The following is a 14,404-nucleotide window of genomic DNA, read 5'->3' on the forward strand; positions in this document are numbered from 1 at the left end:
TGTATGAGCTATCTCCAAGGCCGCGATCGTTCGTCATTGCCTTGAAACAATATCACAGGTTTTGCACAAACAAGTTAATCTGATATACATTCAGGAGACAACGGTTTTCCCTTATCTGGTCCGAATGTAAGAAACAATGAATTCTAACCAAAACAATGAATTCTACAGCACTTGTCATACAAGCTCTAAATATCACAGAGGTCATTTTGACACTTTGAGTTTTGAAGTTTATTAACCCATTCCCGACTTCAAGTCCAATAGCTTTATTTGGAATCATGATCTTTCAGAGCGCTGCTTCTTCACCAGGTGAGTCACCTGATGAAGGGGCAATGCTCCGAAAGCTCGTGCTACCAAATAAACCTGTTGGACTTTAACCTGGTGTTGTGAGACTTCTTATTGTGCCCACGCCAGGCCAACGCTGGCATCTCCACATCATGGCTACATTTCTAAGACGGATGGAGGGACATGAATCAATGTTATCCCATCTGAGGCAGCCACGATAGGTGGGGACGTGGACTCTTGCTCTGTAGGTGTTACCACACCACATGCTGCATCTTTTGGTGGATTTTTTAAGTAGGGGAGGACCAGGTTTGTGAACTCTGGCAGTCTTCGTTCGCCCAGGGTTTAGGCGCATCCATCCACCCCCCACCTCCCCAGTCCATACACAGAAACTCAGATTCTGAAAGCAGCCTCCGGAGTTAGGCGAAAACGAAAAAAAACAGGTTGTTAGTCAGACATTCCATAATGCTGAAATCAAATTATATTTAGTGTGGTGTCTGTTTCACTGAATGTCCTGAGCAGGAAATGATTTTTTTTTTAAATTTGGTTTAACTTTTGTAAATTTGTTTTATCATTCTTTTGCCTGAGTTTCACCCACTGGTGAGATTAATTTTCTCTGTTTTTTTAGTGAGAGCCTGTCTGATAAAATCAAACTGAAGCGGATTGGCAAGTCCTTGCCTCCAGGACCTCAGATAAAATCAATCTCACCAGTGACTGAAACTCAAGCAAAAAGAATGATAAACAAAAATCAGCTGAATACCGACGACTTCCACTGAGATAACGGGATTGGCTGCAATGAAGGGTGCGATTTTGCTGCAATGTGATGCTGCTGGACCACCAGGAGAGAGGAGTGGGTCAGTGCAGCTGGCCCAGTGGGATCAATGTTAAATGATCATAGCTTCTGAATTTGTGAGTCTCTCTGTATTCATTCCCTCCTCTACCCATTTAAAGTTACCTTCTTGCATGGTGCATAAACTCCTGTGTTAAATCTATCCCTTTGAAGCGATAACTATGGCTTAACTTATCAATTATAAATATTTTAATCTAATTAATTGCCCCACCCCCTCATGCACTCCCCCTCACTATATTTTCCACCATTGATGAGGTTTACAACAGGTTCCCCAGACGTGAACCTGTCGTGGGGGAAGAGGGTGCTGGGATGATCTGGGAGAAGGGGGCCAATCCCGGTGATGATTGGCAGGGTAGAGGGAGGAGGCCACAGATACCTTCGTGGTGGAATGGGGGTTGAGGGAGATTAATTTTTTTCCCAGTGATGTCAATGGAACCATTTCCCGCCTCTAAGTGTCCCTGCCTCACCAGAGTGATGAACAAACCACACTGATTATTTTTTGTAGTTAAAATGACAAGATCCAAGTGGCTAGATATAGCACTTGGGGCAAATGGGATCAAAGGTTATGGGGAGAAAGCAGGATTAGACTATTGAGTTGGACGATCAGCCATGCTCATGATGAATGGCGGAGCAGGCTCGAAGGGTTGAATGGCCTCCTCCTGTTCCTGTCTGCTATGTTTGTATCTGGAGAGAAATCTGGCCAATGGAACTGGAGAGTTCCATACCAGTTTTCTCACCAAAACTAACACGTTGCCAAGTAGTCGTAAGATCCAGCCCTTTGAATTTAAAAATTATAGATTGGAAATGCAGGTGAGCAGCAAGTTATCCAGCAGTTACCTCTGGATAAAACAATCATAAAGGCTGGAATTTTCCAGCCACATTCCCTGCCACTGCTGCAATTGGGGATGGAGATGGAGAACTTGGCGCTCACTAAAACTCCATTTACAGCAGCGGGACCAGAAAATTCTGCTGGTGTGAACAGCTGGAAAATTCTACCCGATGTATTCCGATTTGGATGCCTATCCCAGGAAGAACACTGTGGCTCTGGAGAGAATCCATTTCTCATTGTTTAAGTTAACACCTGAGATGAAGGGACTAGTATATGATGATGGATTAGGTTAAGTTTAATTATACTTCCAGGGATACATTGGTATCTAATTTATTGTTTCCCTCTTTATTATCATTTACCTGTGCTGATAATTCATTCTCTGTAATATTGTGTCAATTCTCTTCATGTTACATATGGACAGGAAAAGATTATTCACTCTGGATAGAAATATAGAGGAGTATAGGAATACAGAAATATATAAGGAGTATTCCATTTCGCCCTTCAAATCCACTCTGCCATTCAATATGTCACGGCTGATCCTCTATTTCAATACCATATTTCTGCTTTCTCCCCATACCTCTTGATGCCATTAAAACCTAAAAAAAATCTTTCCACTTTCTTGAATATTTTCAGTGATTTGGCCTCCACAGCCTTGTATGGTAGAGAATTCCCCATGTTCACTACCGTATTAGTGAAAACATTTTTCCTCATCTCAGTATCCTAAGACTGTGCTCCTTGCTTCTAGATTCCCCATTCATGAAAAACATCCTCCCTGCATCTATATTAGGGGGTCTTCCCTGAATGCTTTTGGAGCTGTCTTCAAGAAGCTCACTGGAACTTGTTTGAAGTTCCTCCCATTTAGCCCGGCGAATGCAATGGAAGCATTGCTCGTGAAATTTCTCTCTCAATCTTCTGTCACTGATGCACTGTCCAGGCGTTACTGTGGTACAGGTGTGTGACAAAACCAACAGCTCTGTATATTGGGACTTTTACTGAATTGAAGAGGTCTTTGTTGTCAAACACTCATTGCCATACTTTGTAGAAAGCTGAGCTGGGGTCAGTGTCAGATCTCTCTGCCAATAGTGGCCTTTGTAGAGAGGTTTCGATGCAAGTGGCTCAAATATTTGACTGGATTACTCCTTTTACTTTGTAAAAGGGTCAATGGATGGCTATGAGTGACGAAAATATTTACAGACAATGGGAGAGAATTGTGTCCATGCCTCACCATCACCCTGTCATGTCTGAGTCTGTTGCAAAAGAAATGGTAGAGATTGAATGTGATGATTGGGTCACAGCTCCATTAATTTTGTAGGTCCACTGACTGATAGTTCGATTGGGCACAGCACACACAGACAAGCAGACAAGCGGAGAATATTCAACAACCTACAATTTTATAGCACCGAACATAACAAATCACCCCAAGCCATTTAACAAGAACATTATCAATTCAGAAAAAAAACCAAATGACAATAGACACCGAAGGAGTGTCAGGGCAGGTGACCAAAAACTTTAGTCAGAGAGGAAGACTTTTTATGGACAATCTTAAAGGAGATGAGAAAATTAGAACAGCCAAGGGGCTTAAGCAGGGAATTCCAGAGGAGAGCATTTGGTCCCGCAGTTGTGGTTGAATTCTGATCAGGATGCACAACATCAGATTTGGAAAGTGAATGGGCAGGAAGGAGCGAAAGAGGGCAGGAAGAAGAGTGAAGGCCGAAAAGAGACAGAGGAGGTACAGGCAAGTGAGAGAGTGGCAGGAAGGGAGGTTGGAAGGGAGGAGCCATAGAGAGATTTGAGACACCAGGCCGAGGATTTTAAAGTTCAGTTGTTTTCAGATTGCAGTAGTTGTGGCTCAGTTATCACAGGAGTTGAATAAAAGATGTGTGCTGTGAGTTGAGACACAGAAAGCAGAGTTTCAGAGCAGTGATAAATCAGAGCTGAGTGTCATCAGCTTCCATGTGGAAAATGGTACAATCTTGCCATGTGGATGCATCTTGATGAGAAATAGAAGTGCATCATTGGGCACCTCCAGCGATAATGGTGTGGGAGTGCAAGAGAAACCAACGTCAATGATTCTCTGGCTACAATTCAATAGATAGGAGTTGAACGAGGAACCTTTGACACTGAATGAGAGTGGAGAGGCATTGAAGGAGGATGGCATGGCCAACCGTGTCAAAGAGTACAGGGAGGTTAAGATGAATGAAGATGCTTCATTTTCCACTGTCAGAGAGAACCATATAAGTTATTATTTGTGATGTTGGTAAGGACTATATTGGTATTATGGCAGTGTAGAAACTTGATTGGAGGTATTTAGACATGGAATTCCAAGAGACGGTACAATTTAGGGCTAACAACATGTCTAAGGACTTTGAAGAGGGAATGGGAGGCTGGAGATGGAACAGAGATTTGGAAGTACAAAGGGGACAAGAGTGAATGTTTTAAGGAGAGGGTGATGAAAGCTCCTAGATTGTGAAACACCATCAAATCTAGCAAACTTCATGGTGTTTGTGAGATTGCAAAACCTCTAAAGATATCCCCCAAAAAATTGCATCACTGCACGCTTTAAAGCTGTCAACGTTCTCCTTTCTCATTTTAATATTTACGTCTAACCCCACTGGTAATGTTGTATTTATCATAGAGCATTGGTATCTGGGAACACCAGTTAACATGATGGCTGAAGGTTCAAGCAGGGGAGAAGGTCCATCACCTCCTAAAGTAATGAGAATGGACACAGGTAGGTTCACAAAATATTCTAAATAAAATTCTCTCTTGATAGAGAGACCACTTGAGCCAGAATCTGCAGATCACACACAAAGAGGTGGCAGAACAGAGGCTGAGTAGAAAGAGAGAAATGAGTGATCATTTGAGAGGTGTCACAGCCACAACTGGAGGGAACCCCTGAGAATTGGAACGTTCCAACAGACAGGATGAATATTATGTCCCCATACTGACCACTTTGAAGGCCGAGCACATATAAAGTAAACTGGGTGACTGTCTCACTGTCTTCTTGCCCACCCCTGCCCTGCCATCCACAATACTAAGGTTGTTGGGCTGGAAAATTGTCAGGCACTTCCCTCTCCCAGGTTCTGAGGTTCTCAGTTGGTGATTTAATGGCCACTTAAGGATCTCACTTCACCTCTGCCACTATGATATGGGCGATTGGGCATAACGACCACCCTGCAGCTTTCACTACATTGACGAAAAGTAGACAGGATGGGAGGTTGCCTATTTTGGGGCATCCACATTGCCCCCTCGGATAATATACCCTTTTGTGTCTCCTCACTCTAGCCTCTAAAACCAAACACCCCACTTAACTGGTCCCGCTCGCTGGGGTTTCCAATTCCTGCCTGCCCTAGCGCCAGAATGCCTGGGCTTACCATAAATTCTATGAGACATCTTCTTCATTTCCAGGCCTGTCTGTAGTTCCAGCAGTGGTTAGTACACAGTTTTCTGGGACTACTGGGAATACAGAACTGCTGGTCAATGAGGTTGCCTCGCTGCTATCTAGAGCGGTACTACTTGTTGGTGAGGTGGGCAAATCCCAATCTCAAACAATTGAGGATGCCCCAGGTGAATTGAAACAGTAATTCAGAGGAAGGGTCTTTCTGAGCAACAGTGTGACACGAGGGAACGGGAGATCACCCTAAATGGGGTGGGGATGGGAAGCAGCAGGGATACAGAAATAGGAGAGCCATCGTAGTGGGATTTCTATGGTTCGAGGAATAGGCAGAAACTACTGCTGCCAGGAACAGATTCCCAATGGTAAGGTACTTTCCTGGTATCCAAGGGAAGAAGATCCTGGAAAGGTTGGAACCATTTCTGGGAAGAAAGAGGAACAAAAAATGGTCGGAAAAAGTAACATAGAAACATATTCAAAGGGGGAATGTTTGGACAGGTACTGGAGTCAAAAACACCACTGGTTTGTGTTAGTTGGGTTGCTTTGCAAATTGGTTAATTAAGGAGGGAGAGATGAACCGGCTACGTGTGCAGCCTCAAACCTCGGGCAAGATGGAAGGATTCTCATTCTTGGACTCAGTGGAAGGACAAGAACAGCTGTGATTTAAATCCAAAAATACAAAGCGTTTTGCAGGAAATGTGAATGGAAAAGTGGAAAGGGATAAACAATTTTAAAAAGTGGGACAGATACTTGTGGCTGGAATGGTGGAAGAAACAGCAATGGGTCATAAAACAGATCGTAAGATCTATGGAATATGAAAATTAGATTGCACAGGATATTAAATCAACAGAAAACATTCTTACGGCTGCATTAGAAAAAAGTGCATGGTTCGGAGCAATGTGGATCCTGTGAACACTGATATTTGTGATATTGTCAGTGAAAATAAGGAAATGGGGACACGCTGAATACGTGCTTTGCATCAGGATTTACAGTCGGAAGAGAACAATATACCAGGCAAGCCAAAAAAAATATTGAATTGGGGATAGAGACTGAACAAAATTAATGTAAGCAAAGCAGCAGTAATTACAAAAATAATAGGACTGAAGGGTGACCAGATGCCCTCTAGCCCAGGGTTTTAAACAAAGTGGATGAGACATTGTTCTTTTTCTCTTATGGGAATGTGAGCGTTACGGGACTGGTCACGACATACTCCACATCCTTATTTGCCATTGAAAAACTGGAGATGAGTAGCTGCCTTGAACCTTTGTATTCCAAGTGGTGCAGGGATTCTGGCATTCCTCGCGATTCCTGCATGCCATGAAAAATTAAAAATATTATTGATTTTAAAGTTGAGGTTCGTAGCACTTTGTTATACATGGGTAATAAGGGATTTGAGGCAAAGGTTTGTACATGGAATTAGGTCACAGCTATACTATAACAGAATTTTCAGAATGCGTTTGACAATATGGCTCACAGGAGGTTTTAGCCGCTTGCTATCTGGGGAAGTGTAAAAACATGGGTAAAAATTTGATGGTGTTTTGGTTCTATTTGTTTTCGCAGATCCGAACTCCACTATCTCTGAGTTCTTGACAAAGATTGATGAATACCAGCTATTCCAGTTGACAAAACTCTACCGCGATGGACTAACACAGGCGATTGAAGAAGAGGTGGAAGGAATCAGCTCATTGTTAACAAACGACAAACATTTCAGTGAACAAGAGCATCAGGTAAGTGGGAGAGAAAAATAATGAGTCAATTGCATAACCAGAACAGACAATACAGAATGTACAAGAAAGGGTCATAAAAGACCAGAATCTGTCCAGATTGCCTTCTAACATCCGAGCGGACGCATGCTGCACTGATAATTATTATAATCTCAGCTGGTATTAATATTGTACAAGTCAGATCACAGAGTGATATCTGGCTTGATAGATCCAAACTTCTTTTTAGAAAACCATGGAGGAAGGTTACTGAACAAATTCATATGAGGGGCATGGACAGAGTGGACAGTCAAAAACTTTTTCCCAGGGCGGAAGAGTCAATTACTAGGGGGCATAGGTTTAAGGTGCGAGGGGCAAGGTTTAAAGGAGATGTACGAGGCAAGTTTTTTACACACAGGGAAGTGGGTGCCTGGAAGTCCTGCCGGGGAAGGTGGTGGAAGCAGATACGATAGTGAGTTTTAAGGAGTCTGGACAAATACATGAATAGGATGGGAATAGAGGGATATGATCCCCGGAAGGGTAGGGGATTTTAGTTCAGTCAGGCAGCATGGTCAATGCAGACTTGGAGGGCCGAAGGGCCTGTTTCTGTGCTGTAATTTTCTTTGTTTTTTGTTCTTTCTGGTGAACTTTTGACATCAAGGTTAAGATAATTCTTAATATAAGAAAAAATAACTATTTTAGACCAGGCAAAAAGGTTGGGAAGACCTCAGTAAAAACACAAGAAGCTGCACATGCCCTAAGACTGGAAATTCCTGCCAGAGGTAGACAGACCTTTAAGTGGCCTGCTGAATTTTCTGTCCTGCAGGCAACGATTCCTGCGGATGGTGGGCTGGGAAATTTCCGATGAATAGCTTTTTACTTTCTTCACCAGAACGTAAGATCAAAAACTAACTGTTTATTGCTTCATATGCAGATAAACTTTTCATTTTGTTGCAACTATACAAGTCATCATGTAAAGTTACAAAGGTTTGATCAAAACAAAAGTCAATAAATATAACAAGTGGGATCAGCAGAATTTAAACATTGTAAAATTATCATCAATCAGTGCTTGCTTTTCTTTTTCCTCTCATTCCTGCTCTTGAACTTGACTGTTTTGTTTAAGTCCACAGGCCACCCACAACAGTCATCCATTTCATTGGCTGTTGGTGTAATTCAATGGTTCCCAAACTTTTTTCACTGGGCCGCACTTTCGGAATAAAAATTTGCTCCCGCCACAACGAATTTTTTATTGATAAGAAATACATTCAAAAACAAAAAGAAAACAACTCCTATCAGTGCTTGATTCATAACATAGAACACAACTACTTTATAATATGATCATGGGACACCCAGAAAGTATAAAACAATGCTTGTTTAAACCATGTTTAAATGTTTCTTTGATTGTCCTTGAATCTTCCCGCCACACTTGCCATCCTCTCTCGCTGCACCAGTGTGGCGCGCCGCACCCTCTGGGAACCACTGGTGTAATTCGATCTTCAAGCTAACTTTCTGAACTCAATTGTGGTAAATTCCCATTTTGAGACAATAAGATCAAAATGGCATCTTTGTGAATTTGCAACTAATTTGCCCTCTGATCAAAATTGCTTTTAGCCACATCAAGGTTGTTGTTGTGTTGGATGCAAAACTGGCTTAATTGCAGGACAAAAAGGATGGTGGTAGAAGGCTGTTGAAGTGACTGGAAGCGAGTATCCAGTGGCCTACCACAATGTTCAGTGTTTCTTCCCTTATTGTTTGTTATATACGTAAATGATATAGATGATAACGTGGCGAGAATGATGAGCAAGTTTACATATGACACCATGATTGGTAGGGTGGTTAAAAGTGAGGAAGGAAGTCATAGATTACAGGAAGATATAGATGGGTTGGTCAAATGGGCAAAGCATTGGCAGATGTTATTTAACCCTGATGAGTGCGAGATAATGCACTTTGGAAGTACATTCTCTCAGTGTCCCAAGTAATTGTTCCACCCCCAGGACAACATCTAATATTATTGTGACTACATAATGGTCACCTGGGAGTATCAAAATAATAATGCTGACTCGGAGTTACGTCTGGTGACCCAGTCTTGGCTCTGACATCACAGTTTTGGTGAAGCAATGTGACGTGCGCCAGGGAAATAAAGATCCCCTCCCTCAGCCTCCCTACACCCTTGGGAGTGGCCTGGCAGGCCATGGGTGTTTGTACATGTGGACTATGCAGGACCCCTTATGGGTTCCATATTTTTAATCATGGTGCATACACACCCCAGGTGGTTGGAGGTGCACTGCATGAATTCCATGACATTTCAGGGTACGATTGAGAAATTATGACAGAGCTTCAGTGTGCATGGAATACTGGAAGTCCTGGTTTCTGATAAATGCACAGCCTTTACTTGTGATGAGTTTCAGACCTTTGCGTTCTCCAATGGTATCTGACATGTCCAAACTGCACCTAATTGCCCATCATCAGACGGACTGGAAGAATGGGCGGTTCAAACCTTCAAAGACGACATGAAGAAACAACTGGTGGCATCCATGAAGACCAAACTGGCATGATTGTGGATCGACTGTGGGACCATAGTCCCACAGTTGTTTGTTAAGGCTGCTCGTCCCAAACTCCCACCCACCTGACGTAGGGGCAGCCTGTTCCGAAAACTAGTGGCTTTTGCTCCCAAATAAACCTATTGGACTTTAACCTGGTGTTGTCAGACTTCTTACTGTGTTATTCCCAAACCTGGCAGGGAGGGTGGAGTCCCAACAAGAAAATCAAAAATAAGTTATGACTCTGCAAGGACAGAAAGAACTTTGACTATGGGTGATCTGGTTCATGTGAGAATCTTTGAGAATGGTCCCAATTGAGTCCCTGTGATCACTATTGAGAAAACTGGACCAATGTCTTACGACATCAAATTCCAGGATAAAGCACTTGGGCCATCTTAGAGCCCGGAAGCCCATGGTGAACATGTTGCACTACCAGCCATGGAGATGGCAGCTCAAAGCCCTTAGCTCAAAGATAACTCCGCATTCGATCATCCAGATAGTGAAGATATGGACTCAGAGATGGAGGCTGAAGGAGCGGGCCTGTGGGCTGAAACGGAACCTGAAGAGGAATTCCCATCAGTAACTTTGCAATGCTCTCTCCAGAAATAAAGGTCCCCTGTCCGGTTTATGCCGCCTGACGCAGCCCCGCCCTTGATGGACCTCAGACCATTCACTAAACGATGGAAAGAACTTTCACGCAGTAATGGTGCTGAGAAAGACATTGGGGTGGCACGGTGGCACAGAGGTTTTAGCACTGTTGTCTCACAGCGCCAGGGGCCCGGGTTCAATTCCAGCCTTGGGTGACTGTCTGTATGGAGTTTGCACATTCTCCCCATGTCTGTGTGGGTTTCCTCCGGGTGCTCCGGTTTCCTCCCACAGTCCAAAAATGTGCAGGTTAGGTGGATTGGCCATGCTAAATTGTGCCTTAGTGTCAGGGGGACTAGCTAGGATAAATACATGGGGATAGGTCCTGGGTGGGATTGTGGTCGGTGTAGACTCGATGGGCTGAATGGCCTCCTTCTGCACTGTAGGGATTCTATGATAGCCACGACGTCCAGGGGATTTTTAAACCTGTTGCTCAACGCAGACTAGTGTTGTAGGTCCTGAAGTGTAGTCAATCTAGCTGTAAGCCACAAACATGGCCCTTCTCTTTTGTGCACAGTAAAGGGTGTTTGTGATGTGGAACTGGCATTTGGCTGAATTGCTACAAATCTGCACTCTCCCAGAAATTCATTTGGTTTATTCACATTTATCTGTTGCTAATGATTCAAAATTGATGTGAAAGTAATCCACTTTATGGATCATTATCTGCTCCAATGATTGCTTCATGTGCTCAAAGCAATTGCAAAATCCCATTGTTGAGCAGATAGTTTCCCTCTCATTCTCATTGTTTATCTTTCACTCTGCTCCTCAATCTATTCATTATTACTCTTTACAGAAAGTCTCTGAGCTCGTGGAGAAAGGAAATCGGAAGGACAGTTCTAAACTTCTCCTAACTCTGGTAATGGAGAAAGGAAGTTGGGCCCGAAGGGTGATGTGGGAATCCTTTGTGAAAATGCACCAGAGATTGCCAAAGTTGGATAAAATACTGAAAGAAATAAAGGAACTTGGTACGGTAAAATCACCCCGAATTCAATTTCACTTTCAAACATTGCAGTGTTTACCGTACATATGAATTAGGAGCAAGGAAAGGGCATTCAGCCCCTCAAGCCTGCTCTACCATTCAATCAGATCATGGGTGTTCTGCCGACCCCCAATAGTCATTGACCCCCCTTGTTTGTCAAGAATCCATCTACTTCTGCTTTAAAATATTCAATGGCCTGCCTTCACCACTCTGAGGGGAAGAGAACTTGACAGATTCCTAACCCCTGAGGGAATTTTTTTCTCATCTCTGATGTATATTACTGGAGATGCCTTTATATCCCTCGTTCTCATCTCTCCTATAGGAGAAACATGCTTTTAGTTTCAATCTTGTCATGTCCCCTCAGGATTAATATGTTTCAACAAAATCACCTTTTATTCTTCTGAACTCCAGTGGATACAGACACAACATGGCCAACTTTTCCTCATAATATGACCCTCTCCCTGCTCCCAGTATCATTCTAATGAATCTACTCAGTACTTTTTCTAATGCAATTATACCCTTTTGTAAGTGAGCACAGCACACAGTACCTGAGAGGTGTTTGTTTTTCTATTTTGGAGGGTGGGGAGAGCGGGGAAGGGGATGACGTTTAACCTTCAAAACCACTTTACTCAGTACTAATTTGTCATTTTGCGACTGTAACCATTCAGACAACAGGAAACAATTTAGTGATGAAACTCAAGAAGCATTTGTTAAGCAACAAAATGTTTATTAATAAAGCCAGGCTGCAACTTTACTGGCTCATTGTTGTTCTTGCTTCTTGATGCAGCTTAGGGCATGAGGCGACGGGGGGCTTCTCACTCTGCAGTCCTCTGGTCTTCTGCTTTCAGCTGACAAACAGTCTTCAGTTTCAAATTCAGCATGCTCCTAGCATGCTTGTGAACTCTTTCCAAACCACGTGCGTGCAAGATTAATGTTATCGATTACTGATTGCTTTCTTATTTCTTGTGAATGATCACAGAGTCATACAGCGCAGAAAAGGCCCTTTGGCCCATCCAGTCTGCATCAACAATAACTACCACTAAAGTCGCACTAATCCCATTTTCCAGCACTTGTACCGTATCCTTGAATGTTATGATATTTTAAGTGCTCATCCAAATGCTTTTTAAAGGTTATAAGATTTCCGGCCCCAACTACCTTGCCAGGCAGTGCACTCCAGAGTTCCACCACCCTCTGAGTGAAAAAATGTTTTCAAAAATCCCCTCTGACTCTTCTACCCCTTACCCTAAAACTATGCCCCCTTATGATTGGCCCCCTCAACTAAAGCGAACACGACTTCCTAGTCAACCTGTCATCTATTGATAGAATTTCCTGTTCTCTCCTGATTGGCACTCTAAAGTGCCAATACATATGGGACTGCCCCTCTCATTGCAACCTTTGTCACTTTAAATTTTTTAATGACTTTCTAAGATAACGGGGGCCTTCTGCTTATGAGAGTTAAGAGAGCATGTGATGTCTCGTAACAATGGACTCAAACGTTCCAGATGTCGAATTGGTCTAAGGTATTGTATGTCCTGTAGTACACTCACTAAGAACATAAGAACTAAAGTTTATTTATTATTGTCACTTGTCGGCTGCCATGAAGTTACTGTGAAAATCCCCCAGTTGCCACACTCCAGTGCCTGTTTGGGTATACTAAGGGAGACTTTAGCATGGCCAATGCACCTAAACTGCATGTCTTTTGGACTTTGGGAAGAAACCTGAGCACTCGAAGGAAACCCACGCAAACATGGGGAGAACTTGCAAACGCCACACAGACAGTGACCTGAGCCAGGAATCGAACCCAGGGTTCCTGGCACTGTGAGGCAGCAGTGCTAACCTCTGTGCCACCCTGGCACCCCTAAGAGCAAGAGTAAGCAATTCAACCCCTCGATCCTGCTCCACCAATCAAGATGATCAGAGCTGATCGTATCTCCACTTTCCTATAACTCTTCATCCCAGTACTAATTCGAAGCCTATCCATCTCCTCAATTTTTTTTCAGTGGTCCAGCATCCACTGTACTCTGGGGTAAAGAATTCCATAGATTCACGATCCTTTGCGTGAATTAATTTCTCCTTATTTCTATTTTAAATGTGCCACCCCTTTGCCTAAAACGATGGCCTCATTCTCCAATGTCCATTAAAGGGAAACATCCACTCCCTGTCAACCCCCTTGAGCATCTTTATATGCCTCAATTAGATCCCCTCTCATTCTTCTAAACCCCAGCTAGTATAGATCTAAACTGCTCAATCTCTCTTTGCAAGACAAATCCTTCATCCCTGGAACCAATTTAGTGAACCTTCTCTGAACTGCATCTAATGTATTTACATCCTTATTGAAGTAAGGGGATCAAAACCGTGTGCATTACTCCAGATGCAGTTGCAACAGCACTGCCCTAATTTTATACTCTATTCCATTATCAATGAATACCAAAATTCCATTTGCCTTCCTTATTACCTGCTGCCCCTGCATACTAACTGTGATGACAACCACGAAGGCCACCCGTGAACTTTGTGGAATACGAGCTGCCTCATTAATCGAGCGGAGGCTTGTCCAATGGGAAGAAGCCAGTGAGGGATTTTAAGCCTGTAACTTTATTTGGGTCGGACTTGTAGGTCCAGAGGTGAAAACAACTGACTGTAAGCCGCAGGAGCGGCCTTTTCCTTTGGTGCACAATAAAGGGTGTAGGTGATGGGAAACTGGCATTTGGCGAAGTTACTCCACTAACTTTCTGCGATTCATGCATGAAAACACCCAGATCCCTCTGCACCAAAGCATTTTGAAGCTTCAAAAGTTTCAAGACAGGTGCTTATCAGTGTGATGTGGTTGAGAGCTCTGCTTTGCCATTGTTTGTTTTTGTTGCATCTCCCATTTAAATTGATTATAAATCAATTTAAAATACAGAACGGTGAATAGGCCTTATAGGAATGAAATAATTAAAGAAGTTGCTTAAAGTTTCAGTAAAATACACATAAAATCAGTACTTAAAAGTGATTGGTTTGTTAAAGTTAAGGCAGCTAGAATCACTAAAAGACATAACATGACACATTCAATTAATACATATTTCTAATTAATAAAATTCAAAAGAACTACACAGCTACAAATTTAATTCTGGTTTTTAATCAAAATTAAAGAATCAAAAATGATTAAATACTGTGATGGGAAGTCATTGCAATAGGCCCTTGAAATT

At 42.8% G+C, this 14,404-nt stretch overlaps 1 protein-coding gene across 1 annotated transcript in view; it reads left to right on the forward strand.

Moving 5' to 3' along the window:
* The first annotated feature begins 410 nt into the window (after positions 1-410).
* LOC144505275 (NACHT, LRR and PYD domains-containing protein 3-like) overlaps positions 411-14,404 on the forward strand; it is a 48,989-nt gene continuing 34,995 nt past the window's right edge. Inside the window, exons 1-5 of the mRNA XM_078231329.1 lie at positions 411-503; positions 908-1,188; positions 4,594-4,689; positions 6,913-7,079; positions 11,031-11,202. Coding sequence (XP_078087455.1) covers positions 4,623-4,689; positions 6,913-7,079; positions 11,031-11,202 — 406 coding nt within the window. The 5' untranslated portion in view covers positions 411-503; positions 908-1,188; positions 4,594-4,622. The remainder of the gene's footprint in view (positions 504-907; positions 1,189-4,593; positions 4,690-6,912; positions 7,080-11,030; positions 11,203-14,404) is intronic.

The sequence above is a fragment of the Mustelus asterias genome, chromosome 16 (genome assembly GCF_964213995.1).
Source record: "Mustelus asterias chromosome 16, sMusAst1.hap1.1, whole genome shotgun sequence".
NCBI classification, from domain to species: domain Eukaryota; kingdom Metazoa; phylum Chordata; class Chondrichthyes; order Carcharhiniformes; family Triakidae; genus Mustelus; species Mustelus asterias.